Below are 15,534 nucleotides of genomic sequence, written 5' to 3'. Positions count from 1 at the left end.
ACTTAGAATAAAGTGTATTATGTTGTTATGGATGGAATGTCCTGTATATATCAAGTCCATCTGGTTTAATGTGTCACTTAAAGCTTGTGTTTCCTTATTTATTTTCATTTTGGATGATCTGTCCATTGCTGAAAGTGGTTGTTAAAGTCCCCTACTGTTATTCTGTTACTGTCAACTTCCTCTTTTATGGCTGTTAGCATTTGCCTTATGTATTGAGGTTCCCTATATTGGGTGCATAAATATTTACAATTGTTATACCTTCTTCTTGGATTGATCCCTTGATCATTATATAGTGTCCTTCCTTGTCTCTTGTAATAGTCTTTATTTTAAAGTCTTTTTTTTTCTGATATGAGAATTGCTACTCCAGCTTTCTTTTGACCTCCATTTGCATGGAATATCTTTTTCCATCTCCTCACTTTCAGTCTGTATGTGTCCCTAGGTCTGAAGTGGGTCTCTTGTAGACAGCATATATATGGGGTCATGATTTGTATCCATTCAGCCAGTCTATGTCTTTTGGTTGGAGCATTTAATCCATTTACATTTAAGGTAAGTATCGATATGTATGTTCCTATTACCATTTCTTAATTGTTTTGAGTTTGTTTTTGTAGGTCTTTTCCTTCTCTTGTGTTTCCTGCCTAGAGAAGTTCCTTTAGCATTTGTTGTAAAACTCGTTTGGTGGTGCTGAATTCTCTTAGTTTTTGCTTGTCTGTAATGGTTTTAATTTCTCCATCAAATCTGAATGAGATCCTTGCTGGGTAGAGTAATCTTGATTGTAGGTTTTTCCCTTTCATCACTCTAAATATGTCCTGCCACTCCCTTCTGGCTTGCAGAGTTTCTGCTAAAAGACCAGCTGTTAACCTTATGGGGATTCTCTTGTGTGTTATTTGTTGTTTTGCCCTTGTTGCTTTTACTATTTTTATTTTGTGTCTAATTTTTGATAGTTTCATTAATATGTGTCTTGGAGTGTTTCTCCTTGGATTTATCCTGTATGGGACTCTCTGCGCTTACTGGACTTGACTGACTATTTCTTTTCCCATGTTAGGGAAGTTTTCAACTATAATCTCTTCAAATATTATTTCAGAACATTTCTTTTTCTCTTCTTTTTCTGGGACCCCTATAATTTGAATGTTGATGTGTTTAATGTTGTCCCAGAGGTCTCTGAGGCTGTCCTCAATTCTTTTCATTCTTTTTTCTTCATTCTGCTGTGTGGTAATTATTTCCACTATTTATCTTCCAGGTCACTTATCTGTTCTTCTGCCTCATTTATTCTGCTATTGATTCCTTCTAGAGAATTTTTAATTTCATTTATTGTGTTGTTCATCATCGTTTGTGTGCTCTTTATTTCTTCTAGGTCCTTGTTAAACGTTTCTTTTGTTTTCTCCATTCTATTTCCAAGATTTTGGATCATCTTTACTATCATTTCTCTGAATTCTTTTCAGGTAGACTGACTATTTCCTCTTCATTTGTTTGGTCTGGTGGGTTTTTACCTTGCTCCTTCATCTGCTGCATATTTCTCTGTCTTCTCATTTTGGTTAGCTTACTGTGTTTGGGGTCTTCTTTTCACAGGCTGCAGGTTCATAGTTCTGATTGTTTTTGGTGCGTGCCCTCAGTGAGTAAGGTTGGTTCAGTGGGTTTTGTAGGCTTCCTGGTGGAGGGGACTGGTGCCTGTGTTCTGATGGATGAGACTGGATCTTGTCTTTCTTGTGGGCAGGACCATGTCCAGTGCTGTGTTTTGGGGTACCTGTGAAATTAGTAATACTTTCGGCAGCCTCTGTGCTAATGGATGGGGTTGTGTTCCTGTCTTGCTAGCTGTTTGGCATGGGGCGTCCAGCACTGGAGGTTACTGGCCGTTGGGTGGAGTTGGGTCTTAGCATTGAGACGGAGATCTCTGGGAGAGCTCTTGCCAATTGATATTACATGGGGCTGGGATGTCTCTGGTGGTCCAGATTCTGAACTCGGCTCTCCCACCTCAGAGGCTCAGGCCTGACACCAGGCCAGAGCACCAAGACCCTATCAGCCACATGGCTCCAAAGAAAAAGGAGGAAAAAAGAAAGAAAAATATAATAATAAATTTAAAAAATAAAATTATTAAAATTAAAAAATTAAAAAGTAATAATAATTAAATAAAAGAAGAGAGCAACCAAACCAATAAACAAAACCACCAATGATAACAAGCACTAAAAACTATATTAAGATAAACATAAAAATCAGAAACAGGTCAGTTGCAGACTGCAAACCTTAAGTCTACAGCTGAGCTGCTCCCAAAATCCACCACCTCAATTTTGGGATGATTCGTTGTCTATTCAGGTATTCCACAGATGCAGGGTACATCAAGTTGATTGTTGGGATTTAATCCACTGCTCCTGAGGCTGCACAGAAAAATTTCCCTTTGTCTTCTTTGTCCGCACAGCTCCTGGAGTTCAACTTTGATTTTGGTCCCGCCTCTGCAAGTAGGTCGCCCTCAGGCATCTGTTCCCACCCAGGCAGGCTGGGGTTAAAGCAGTGGCTGATTAGGGGGCTCTGGCTTACTCAGGCCAGAGGGGAAGGAAGGGTACGGTAGTTATAATTGGAATGCAGGGTGAGCCTATGTCAGCAGAGGCCAGCATGATGTTGCAACAGCCTGAGGTGTGCCGTGTGTTCTCCCTGGGAAGTTGTCCCTGGATCATGGGACCCTGGAAGTGGTGGGCTGCACAGCCTCCTGGGTTGGGGAGGGTGTGTGTGGATAGTGACATGTGCTTGCACACAGGGTTCTTGGTGGCTGCAGCAGAAGCCTTAGCGTTTCATGCCCGTCTCTGGTGTCCACGCTGATAGCCACGGCTCGCGCCCTTCTCTGGAGTTAGTTTAGGCAGTGCTCTGAATCCCATCTCCTCGCGCACCCTGAAACAATGGTCTCTTGCCTCTTAGGCAGGTCCAGACTCTCCCGGACTCCCTCCCAGCTAGCTGTGGCACACTAGCCCCCTTCAGGCTGCCAACCCCAGTCCTCTCTCTGGGATCTGACCTCCAAAGCCCGAGCCTCAGCTCCCAGCCTCCACCCGCCGTGGCAGGTGAGCAGACAAGCCTCTCGGGCTGGTGAGTGCTGGTCGACACTGATCCTCTGTGCAGGAATCTCTCCGCTTTGCCCTCTGCACCCCTGTTGCTGCGCTCTCTTCCATGGCTCTGAAGCTTCCCCCTGGCCCCATCCCCTGTCCCCGCCAGTGAAGGGGCTTCCTAGTGTGTGGAAACTTTTCCTCCTTCACAGCTCCCTCCCAGAGATGCAGCTCCCATCCCTAGTCTTTTGTCTCTGTTTTTTCTTTTTTTCTTTTGCCCTACCCAGGTACATGGGGAATTTCTTGCCTTTTGGGAAGTTCGAGGTCTTCTGCCAGCGTTCAGTAGGTGTTCTGTAGGAGTTGTTCCACATGTAGATGTATTTTTGATGTATTTGCGGGGAAGAAGGTGATCTCCATGTCTTACTTCTCCGCCATCTTGAAGGTCCCTCCCAGCATGTCTAGTTTTGAAGTCACTTTATGCCTTAGCACTTAGCACAGGGCTCAAACATACATAGGTACTTCATGAGTGTTTGTTGAATAAATTAATGGATAAATTCAGGAATGAAGGAATGAGCAAACTGACCGTGGATACTGTTAGGATAAGACAAAATAATAGGAATATAAAAATATGTAAAAGTCAGGGGAATTTCACCAGTTTTAAGGGGGAATATTTATATAATTAAAAAAAGCAAATCATACCCAACTGGCTTTTGGTCCTGGTTTTATTATTATGTTGGAAACTGATATCCCAAATTTGCAGTAGTCTACAATGCAATCTTCCATTATCTGTTTTAAAATGAAAACATTCATAAGATTCCTTAAAGAAAAATAATAAGAAAGAAATATCTCTCATTTACATAGCACTTTAATCTTTTCAAAGCCCTTTTCATGTATTTTCTCTTGTAGGCCAATTATCTTAATACCATCACTGTCAAATTTCTGTTGTGTTGATTTATATTAAGGACCTTATTGTAAAATGTCAAAAAGCCAGAATTATTGTGAGTACATTTTAAGTAGTAATTGGTGGAGGAAGTGCTAACTACAGCTCATTGGCTCTTCTTAAAAGGCATGTCTTGTAAATGGATGAGGGTTTAAGTGGAGATCTACTCTCCAATATACCTGAACACACTAGCTCTCAGATGACAGAGGGTTGAGTCTTGAGATAAACATGATACTATTTCTTATGCTCTATCTATGCTACTAGCTTAATTCATTAGCTAGAGAGTTACAAGTTAGCTGCTAGCAAATTAGAAAGCATATTTGAAAATAATTTGTATTCTTTGGGTGTTACAACAGTATAAGTTATACCATCTGAGAAACCAATATTAAGCTAAAATATGGTAAAGGCAGTCAGATATATAAATAGCACAAGTCAGAAAATAGGAGACAACATCTGGTTTCCGCTCTATCACTTACTTGTTCAACCTTGGGGACATCATTTCATTTCTGCAGATCTCAATTTCTTCTGAAAAATATCCTGACATCCCTTCTAGGGCTAATATTCTTAGAGTCTGTAAGGACATTTTCCCTCCCCGTTATGTTTAGTGAAAGGAACTACCAAAAGATATTTAACTAGAGACTCTTTATTATCCAGCTTTAAACTCAATGAACAATTTGCACTTTCTTTGCTTGGGGTGGATATAACTGGTCTTAAAGACAGGACTTACAGAGCTAGTAATATAGATTTATATCCTCACATAAGACCCCAACTTGTATGTCATTTGTACAAAGAGATCAAGCCTCCTCCATTGGAGAAGGGGGCACTGTTAGAACCAGGATCAAAGTCACATACAGCAATAATGACCATGTGCAACTCCTCACTGTGTCAGCACCAATGATGCTGGTAAGGACCTTGCTTATAAAAATTACACTGATTCCTCTCCATTAAGATCCAGAAAAGTGATTTTAGTCTTGCCCTTATATTGTGAATAAAAAATATTTCCTGCCATATCAGCAAACAAAGGACACTGGAACCATCAAGCCATCACATTACAGCTGCCTAGATGGTGAGCCCTCAGGGAACTTGGGATAGAAACAGGATGCCTGCCATCTAGCAGTCAGCCACTGCAGGCACCCCCGACAGTGCACCCTGAGGAGACTCAGGATGAGAAAACACAGGATACTGGCCCCAGAGAGCTGAGGTGTATATCAAAGGAATGATTTCAGTGAGCCCAGACTCTTGCATTTTCCCATACATAGAAAAGTGCTAAATTCCTTAACTTGAGATATCTGGTTGCCTTTAATTAACAGTAATCTTTTGATTTGACTACCTGGTCTTTGTTGCAAAAACTCCTATGTATCCTGGCTCCCCCTCCCCCCCAACTTGCCTCCTGTAGTCCGTCAGAATTATCTGAGATACTGTGCCCTGGGCTTAAGTCCTCAGTTTTGTCTGCCAAATAAAACATAACTCTCAACTTTTAGGTTGTGAATTTTTTTCAGTCGACAATATCAAGCATTTCTCCACAGCAAATGCTCTCATTTTAATTTACTGATATCAGAAATTTCCCTGTTTACCACGTTTCGCCTTTTATTACTTTGGCCTCTAGAAAGCTACAATTTTCCTACAATAAATCTTTGAATTAGCCTCTTTGTGAGGTGTTCTCCATGTCCCTACAATCGTTTGTTTTCATTCCTTTACAACTCTGTTTAAATGCTGTCCTGTATTTTATGTGTCACTGTAAGTAGCTTTAGAACATTTCTTTGGAAGGCAGAACAATGTAGTTAATTAACTAACTAATGAATGAATGAATACTCTCCATTGTTTGGACCCTTTACAATGCATGCAGCCCCTTCAGGCTCACAGTCTCAACATGCTCCTGAAGGAGGCATTATTATCCAAATGCGCAGATGAGGTAATGACTCAGAATCTTGTTCTGGATTTGGGGTCTTGCATCTAGAGAGTGGCAGAGTCAAGAGGTTTTCCCACTGTGTCATGACAGTCACCAGGGGGGTCTTATAACCTTCAGCTGTCATCTACACTCACCTCAGGAAACCGAACCCATTGGATTGAGGGACCTCCATTTTGGTTTTGAGACCTATACTGTCTAGTACAGTAGCTACCAGACACTTGTGGCTATTTAAATTTAAATTAGTTAAAATAAATAAAATTTAAAATCCAGTTCCTTAGATGCATACCCACAGTTCATGTGTTCAATAGCCAACGTGGCTAGTGGCTACTGTATTAATAGTACTGCTTTAGACTAGTGTTTCTCCAAGAGTGTTTTGTACCATGTTTTGGCCTGTCAAGGTTTTCTGTGGTGAAATAGGTTTAGTAAATGCTGCATATTGTATTCCCTCTTGAGTATTCACAATGCACCACAGTATATTAAAGAAATCCTAAAGAAATCAACTTAACTTTGTTTAAACAGCACTTCTCAAATTTATTTGATCATGGAACCCTATTTCATGCTGCACTAGTTAATAGAGTCTTGGAGCAGGGACTGGGAAATTCAGGTAGGATCAGACCCTCATTCTCATATTGTTATGAATCTTCTCTGGGTTTCAACCAAAGTTAGAAATGCCTTGGCACTCCCAGTAAGTATTTCTTCCAGTTTTCCTCATTCAGTAGAGCCAAGAAATAATCACCTTACTCAAGCTGTGCCCTCAAACATTTTGAGGTCCAGTGGATCTCCCTGGATGGTCCTGTCGAGAAGGATCAGAGAGTGGCAGCTGACCATGGCCACACACAGTGGGCCCCAGGGCAGAGCCTTGCCTGAGGCAAAGCTGTGGACTTCCTGGAAACTGGTAGAGAAGATCATTAGTAAGTTAAGATCTTCAACAAAATCACTTTGCACACCCTGCCCCTTAAAATCTTATTAACATAAGCTTCAATAATACCTAATCCCTGTGCTCAAAAGCTTCAATAGCTCCCCATGCCCTGTATGATAAATTCCGAGTAGAGTACTTGGGTATAATCACAGGGGCTTTTGTCAGGTTGCCTGTCGCCAGCCCACAAGGTGGCAGTGTTGCAGGAGGGCACATTGTGGGATGGCTCAGAGCTGACATCTGCGAACTGCAAAGTTGCTTCTGCAAAGCCTCCCAACTCAGGCAAGAAGTCTCCAGGCCAATGGGGTAGCAGGAATGGAAAGGAAGCCTGCCTGCTGGCTCCTTTCTTCTTCAAGTAAAAGCAGGCATGGGCTCAAATAGTTCTCACTAATTGCCCTTTGGCCTTCGCCTATATTTGACAGCAGACTGGCTTGCCTTACCTTCTCTCCTCCCATCTTAGAGCTGAATAATAATTGTTTCTAGTGGTTTCTACTTCCCCCAAAGTTTCAGAGTACCAGGGGCAAGGGAGGGAGAGAAGGAGTGGAAACTGCTAACATCCCTTTCCCCTTTCACTACTCTGGCCAGTAGAGGCCCTACCTGTCTGGACAAAGGCCTGGCCTGGGCATCGGAACAGCCAGAAGCAGAGACACATGAATAGGGCTAGAACCCAGGTATCTTCTGCAATGTCATACTGCCTGACTGCTGTTCCCTTTGCCAGTGCTGCATCCAGTCCCATCACCATCCTGGAGAGCCCCTGCATGATTCCTTCAATAACAGCAGCCTCAGCCAGAGTTTGGAGCCCAGGTGGGGTACCCAGAGCTTAAGAGCAGAGGTATCTCCACTCTGACTGAGAAGGCAGGTCCCAGCCCTGCAAGAAACTGAGCTCGGGGGCAGTCTGTGAAGATGGGCAGTCTCTCCTGTCTCTAGTTCTGTTCTAGGGTAGTTTTTATGTGATTGCCCTCTCCACTCCCTAGTGCCAGTTTTTAAACCATGTCTGTAAAAATTCTAGCCATTCCCCCTTCAAAACCTATCTCAAATGCTATCTCCTCCAGGTGGTATTCCTTGATCCATTCATTTTCAAAATGAATTTCTACCTTTTATCCACTATGTTATTATAAAAATCAGAAATGTGGTTTTTTTTTGTTTTTTTATCAAGCAGTCTTTATTACGTCTTCTTCTGTATCCTGATATCTGTACCTTAATCATAATTCTTTTCCTGGCCTGTGTAGTACATTGAAGATGGGTGCATTTGCAACTTTTATCCCACTAGAGTGTGAACTCCATGATGGGGGGAGATGGAGGTTTTCCTTTCTGGATTTCCTACCTCACAAGCCGCCCAGGAAGTCTGTGCGGTTTTTAGTTAAGCATAGTCCTGATTTCACTCTTTGCTTTTTTGTTTTATTCATTCAACTACCTAATCATCCACTTTATTCTATTCCATTTTTCATGTGGAGTTTGAAGACCTACTTTCCCTGTCTGATTCTGAGCTTAGAACTCATTTAATTTAGCACCTTAGACTAATGGGGAGCTGGTACCAGCCAATTATTATGTATATTTTTATGTGAGATTCACCCCTCAACACAAGAAGGATGAATTGAAGTGTCACCTGGGTAGCCCCACCAATCACACACTCCATCTTTGCTAAAGGGCCTACCAGTTTTTAGCAGTAGGAAGAGTCCCCCAGAGGTCCAGTCCATCTTCTGTAAGAGTGCCAGTCTGCAAGATAATTAGAATGGGTTTTAGCAGAAGATTTAGAGCTTTTAATTATATCATGATTTACACAAAACCCAAGCTACTAAGAAATTACAGTATATTTAGTTGTCCCAAGCCCTTTTATTTAAAATTAAATGTGTTTATTTTATTTAAAAATTTTTTTTCATTATTGTGTTTATCTATAGTAAATGTGATACTCAGTTTTCCATTAGCTTTCTTTTTTTTCTTCCAAGACAGATTTAAAAAAAAATTTATTCTCCATTTGTTCAAAGATTATTTTTTAAATTAAATTTGTTTTTTATATTTTATTCTTATTGAAGTATAGTTGATGTAAAATATTCTATAAGTTACATATGTATAATATAGTAATTCACAATTTTTAAAGGTTATACTCCATTTATACTAATTATAAAATATTGGCCAAGCCCTTATTGGTAAACATCAAATTTTAAGTCAGAGAAGAGCACCTGAAAGAAAGATTCAGCATGTGACAAATGATTCCCAAAAGACGGTGTTGAAAATTAGGTGAGTCTAGTCATTAATTAGTACAAAATGCAAGTGTTTTGTTTTTGTTTGTTTATTGTTGTGACCCTTGCTGTTGCTGAATGAGAGAGGTTCAGTGGCTAGAAATCCAACAAAAGCCAGCTTGAGTTTGACTTTTCAGTTGGCACCTGCTGTCTTTCTAAACCAGAGCTCAGAATTTTTTTCTTTCTTTGCAAGACTATTTAGTTCCCAGTCTGCCATCTGGTTCACAGCTATCTTCCTAAAAATATGGGAGACATGGTGATTGTCCAGATTGATAATGAAATGTTGATAAAGGGCTTTCAGGTTACAGAGAGAAGTAAAGTGCTAATAATAAATATTAATTAATGCCCAGGAATGGGTTTTACTGTTAGATCAAGAGGAAAATGGTTGAGAGAGTTGATTTGCTGTACTATGTGAAAGTATTTGACAGATAATGTAACAGAGAAAGCAAAATGGAACTGAGTACTATCACAGCATTTTTGATTTGCTCATTGCTTCACAGTCAGTTATTAATTACAAACCCGAGTGTCTTTACTCAGTAGGCCAATTGTATTAGGCCTGCTCAACACCCAGTCCGAGTAAGGAAGTGGTTACCGCTGCCTCAGCACTGTCAAGGCCAAGCAGAACACTACCAAGCACTAGGGAATATCCTCTTCAACACTGACACTCAGGTCTCTTACACTATTTTTCTTGAAGGTCATCTCAGTATAAGACACTGAAGTTTCTAGTTTTCTATCAAATGGTATCTTCTATCATTACAGCATATAGCATTAGCATCATGCTTTATAGTGAAGTGCTTACAATGCTTTCACTTCTTACAACTGAGTAAATAGGGTAGAGACATTCTCAGCTTAGGGGTGAAATGAGCAGCCCCAGGGTCTAGGGGCCTGTAGGTTGGAGAGAAAGAACCGGAATCCAGCCCATCTGAAGACTTCCACCAGATGACAAATGTTAAATGAATTCTGCACAGCATGTGGAGAGACAAAGTCCGTACTGGGCTTCTGGATTAAAGAAGTAAGGAATGTTTGTTTCATCAATTCATTTGGACTTCATGGAGAGCTAACGTGCCTTTGTGTTAGTTATTCCTTCAAGAACAAAAACCGCAAAACAAAACGAAACAAAAAGCCAAATAAAACGCTATCTGCTTCATTTCCCTCCTGTATTTTATAAGGACCCCAACATGTGTGTTTAGATTCCAAATGCTCTTGAGTTGTTCCATTTCAAAAACTTAATTCAAACTGAAATGTTTTTCTGATGATTAGATTATGTTTTAAACATCAATATCTTGAACATGAAAACAGAGATGATACTGCAGCAAAAGAGATATGGGACCATGTTATTTCTCTATGTGAAAATGACCCTTATACAATAAAACTAGACATAAATGGAAAAAAAAACTAAATTATAGTTGCTGTTCTAAAAGGAATAAGATAGAAAAAGAAAACTTAGCGTAAATACTAGCCCAGGCTTGGGCTGAATTGAATAGAAAAGGAAGAGAGAACTTGTTTTAAGGAACTTATAACAAACCAACATAAACTAGAAATATACGGGAACAAATATACTCAGAAGCCCAGTGGTGAATATCTTCTAAATTGAAATAACACTAGATGGAAATTCAATTAATTGTGGAGGGCTTTATTTCAACATCATGTTGGTAGAGTTTTATAATATTAAAGCTAGAAAGAAACAGAGATCATTGTAGTTCAAATTTCTTATCTTAAAAAGCCACGTGGAAACTTAGTATCAAATTCAGGATTAGTTTCTCATTTTGCCCATTCCCAACCAAGAGTCCTTTGCACAATAAGATGCCATCATGACATATGGATTTTGGCCACATCTGCTGTTGAGCATCCCTAAGACAGCCTAGTAAAGGAGCACATGAGGATGTGGAGGGAAAAGCTTTCTACGGGATGGAAACACCTCTGAAAAAATTAGTGTTAGAAAGAGATAAGTAATGAACGCATTTTCTAAATCTCCCTCCTATATTCACACAGTGGGGAGGCTGCTGGGTAAGTAACAGGAATCCCTATTGGGGGCTGTTCTTTGGCCCTGCATCTAAAAGGAAGCTACTGTTAAGTTAACCTTACAGGGCCTTCTTTGTCAAAGGAAACTAGAAAAGAATAGAACTGAACTAATGTAAGAGCTATGCCACTTCCACCTGGAAGTTATTACAGTAAGAGACGGTTTTGAATCCCAAAATAGGCACGAAAATATTAAATTTGACAGGGAAGAAATTCATGATGTGATGGCTAAACCACTTCCTCAGGACTCAGGAAAGCGGGCTTCTAGAATGTGATCTCACACTAGCTTCCTGTGTGACCTTCATGACCTCCGTGTTCCCATCTGTCCCAAGAGGGTGCTGGACTAGACAGACTTCCCAGCTCGGCTGTGTCTTGAGATCTTTAACCTCCAACCTGGAAAGTTTAGCTCATACTTTGTCAAAGCACACGAGGTTGATTTGCCTGCACATATTGATTCTCTGTGGGGAGATACAGAAGATTTTCTTTTTCTTCACCTTCCTTTGTGCATACACGATGCCTGTGGTCAGGGAGGGCGGCTGGCAACACAGGAGAGACAGCACGGAGAGGGGGGGCAGGACCGTGGTTGCAGTATCTTTTGGAGAGACCTGGGGAGGGGAGGGGCATACAGGTTGGCCTGGCAGAGAGGGCCAGAACCCTTCCTGGCACCATCTCCTGCTGCACCACTGGGGTTCTAGAAGCTCAGAATAATCACTGTGATCTGGCTGTCTTGGTGGGACTGAACGTTCTCTTGGCTGTGCCTGAGGAATCAACAAATTGTATTCCACCGCAAAACAAAGGAGACCCTGGATCACCACCCCACATCTTACTGTCCTTGACCCTGCTTCTCTCCACTGAGCCTTCCCTCCAACCAGAGCGCCACCCCTTCTCTGCTCATCACAGCCTCTGGACTCCTGGGCACCGGGCCTAGTCTTGAGTTGTAACATTTCACACATGGCTTGACTGTAGGCTTATGAATCTCCCTCCCCCACTAGCCTACAAACTCCTCAGGCACAGAAGCTGTGCCTTCTTCATCTTTGAAGTCACCTTGGAATTCATCTTACTCATCTCCAGATGCAGAGCCTAGCACAGTTCTGACACAGAGGAGGTGCTCAGCACATACACTGAATGCATGGTGACCTGATAAAAACTAGGACCAAGACTCTGCCAACTTCTCAGTGTATATCAACTGCTCTGGGGAAGCCAATAATAAAAATAGCTTGCTCTCCCTGGACACACACGCTGGGACAAGCACTGTGTACATACACTATTTAGTTACCCCTCACAACCACGTTGTGATGTAAATACTGTTATTTCCTCCATTTAATGGTAGAGGCAACAGAGACTTAAAAAATTAAACAGCTTTCCCAAGGCCACATGCTGGTTAAATGGTGAGGATGTAGACCCTAGTCTATTCAACTCGAGAGCACAAATGTGTGACTGGTATGTCATATTATCAAGCCAGGTCTCATGGAGTCAGGATTCCAGGCAAATCTACCGAGGCTCACAGGACTAATAAGGGCGGGGCCAAGATCAAATCATAGGTTGCTTAATGTTCCCATGCTCTGTTGATTAAGGGCTTTCCCTCTACAACCTTGCCTAGGTTTTCATGACATTACCATAATTTTAGCCATAAAGTTCTCTTTTCAGTATTGGAAACACAGATTCAAGTTCAGTAGCAATGGCTACTAGATACATCTTTGGGCCAATTCTAGTTTATTGCAAAATCCATCATTCCCTGATTTTCCCAATCCCAGACACAGAGCAGTTTTAACCCTGAGGACTCATCCCTGCCTAATGCTGAGCCAGTGCAGATAGAGGCAGCCAACCAGTGCAGATAGAGGCAGCCAACAGGTCCATGGGTTCTGACCTACAAGAAGATGGGGTGTGCAATGAGTACACTGCTTTGGTGTGTATTGGATGTTGAGTCCTGACCAAGAAACCTTCATACCCAATCCACTGCCAGGGCTTCCTGGTCCATAAGAGAGAGCTTTTTGCTGGTTTTCCTGCTCAGTGCTCCTGCTCTCCAGATGAAACTGGCACACTGCCTCAAATTCCAGCCCCACTGGCTTCGACATTCTGCCTCATTCTTTCCAAGCTCCATTCTCCCGTTGCCAAAGTTCCCTGGCCTCTGCCCTCTCTTCCCCTAGAAATGCTCCCTGGGAGCTTATTTCAGATTGAAATGACTGTGCAGAGCTCAAGTTTGAGCATGAACATTGCCTAGAAATTCTTGTGACTGTCTTTGCCTCTCCCCCACTCAACACACAAACATTTCTATGTCATCACTGAGCATTGTAAGGAGGCCACCAAACCCCAGTTTCATACCTGTGTTTGGATCCTTTTATTCACAATGTTTTATTCTCCCCTATAAGCCCACAGTGCTAAGATCCCAGCATATCTTACAGAACAGACCACACGGCTCATAACAGAATCAGAATCTCAGCACCAGAAAGGACCTCAGAAGTCATTTATCACAACCTTTCCTCTACAGCCATTACAACTATTCAGAGAGACATCCAAATGAAACCAGACATCGTGAAGCTTAAAAAGGGAAGTGGAGATCCATTCAGTATACAGCTCTGTAAAAGTAGACATTTAATTTCATCTCAGAACCTAACAAGAACACAGGGCAACTCATTGACTGTATGGTATGTTGGGTATTCCCTGGACGATGTACACACTCACATACTTCAACACTCTCAAATAGCCCAAACTTCTAGGCATGGCATTCAAGATCCCCTGCAGTCTGATCTAATCTTACTTGCTAGACTTATCTTTAAATTGCTTTCTGGTTCCAGAAACCCTGTGTGCTTTTTCTTCCTTTGCATTTTGCTTACTCAAATTCGTATATTCTTCCTGCTTTCTGATCTGATTCACTGAATCTTCCCCATCCTATCAGGCTTGAGAAACATGTATTTTCTCTGAAGCTATTTGGCCTTGGATATCACAAATGCCACACATGCAGTAACCTCTTTCTCCCATCCAAGTGGTGAAAGGAGCCGTGAACTTTGCAGCTTTTGATAGCTGCACCTTTCAATATAATTTCCACTAATCCCATGTGGCTATTTAAATTTAAATTAATTAAAAAGAAATAAAACTGAGAATTCATTTCCTCAATTACACCAAGCACACTTCAAGTGCTCAATGAACATATAGTTAAGGACTACCAAGTTGGACAGTGTAGATATATAGAATATTTTCATCATCCTAAAAAGCTCTATTGGATGATATTGATTCAGAATGATGGGACTTAGAGGAAACCCTTTTGAGTTAGGTTAAGTTCCTTGAGAAAGCTATGCTATTAAAAAGGCTTACCCCAAGTACTTACTCCATGGTACATATATACACCAAGCGCATAGGAGAAACCCTTGACTCCAAGGAAGGCGAAGAACATTATGAACTTGAAGGCATCATTGAAGTTCAGAGGCTGGGGGTAGAGGATGGATCTCACCAAGTCCCCTTTAGCTGTATTGTAAGCTACATAAAGATAATCACAAGTGGAGTAAGGTCCTTTAATACAGTTTCCCCTAAAACCAAAAAAATGGTTTGCATGGAATTAAGGATTGGCTAATAGTGTCAATAGAATATGGAATTAAAACAGCATTGCTATGACCTAACAGTGTATTTACATTTATTGTTCTTCCAAGTTGCCAGGAACAATAAATTGCATTCACTTAGCCCTGCTCAATTTCTCTTGGTCTGGGAGTCAGTGCTTCGGTGGTTCACACAGTGTAATCCTCCTACCCCCATTCACACATGGGGCTGAGGAAAAGAAGGCCAAGGAGCTGACGAATGCAATGACCAGAGAACATGAGCTGCTAAGAGAAAGAGACTTTAAAGCAAAAATATGTGTTGAAAATAATAAAAAATAAGGAGAAAAGTAAAGCACAAGACAAGTAACCTTATATGCCTCTGGTCATGTTATTCTTATGCTCAAAAACCTTCCAGACCCCGCACTTTTTAGAATAAAGTTCAAATTTCTAGGCATGGCATTTGAGGTTCCCCTTTTATTTGATATACTCTTGCCTTGCTAGGCTTATCTCTTAACTGCTCACTGGTCCCAGAAGACCCCTATGCGTTCCTTCCTTTGTGTTTTATAGACACAAATTAGCCTATCTTTCCAGCTCTCTGATATGATTGGCTAAATCCTTCCCATCCTCTCAGGTTTGGCTCAAAATGCCACCTCTTTGAATAAGTGTTTCCAGAATTCTACTCCCATACTTCACACCCAAAGCAATTTCTCCCACTCTTTGGAGTCCCTGTAACACTTGGTCATATGACATCTCTCACTGCTCTGTGTTTTGTTAGCTATAAATCCATCTGTCCCTTGTGCCAGATCATAATCTTCTTTAAGGGCAAGGAGTATCTCACAATTTTTTTCTTTAGCCCTCTGTGCATAGCACTTAGTAGATACTCATTAACATCTAAAGTATTGGCAAAAAGATTGAATACTATATATTCCAGATATGAGTCAGTATTCTAAGTAT

The 15,534-nt window shown here is 41.2% G+C and overlaps 1 protein-coding gene across 1 annotated transcript in view; it reads right to left on the bottom strand.

Moving 5' to 3' along the window:
* Positions 1-15,534, bottom strand: part of ATP13A5 (ATPase 13A5) — a gene marked incomplete at both ends in the record, with an annotated part of 141,408 nt that overhangs the window by 79,522 nt on the left and 46,352 nt on the right. Inside the window, 5 exon segments of the mRNA XM_082624314.1 lie at positions 3,726-3,812; positions 6,620-6,767; positions 8,446-8,507; positions 11,464-11,655; positions 14,376-14,524. Of these exon segments, the coding sequence (XP_082480440.1) occupies positions 3,726-3,812; positions 6,620-6,767; positions 8,446-8,507; positions 11,464-11,655; positions 14,376-14,524 (638 nt within the window).

Source organism: Mesoplodon mirus, assembly GCF_964341445.2.
Source record: "Mesoplodon mirus genome assembly, chromosome: 6".
NCBI classification, from domain to species: Eukaryota; Metazoa; Chordata; class Mammalia; order Artiodactyla; family Ziphiidae; genus Mesoplodon; species Mesoplodon mirus.
The sequence above is the reverse complement of the archived record's forward strand: the minus strand, read 5'-3'. Positions and strand labels throughout refer to the sequence as shown.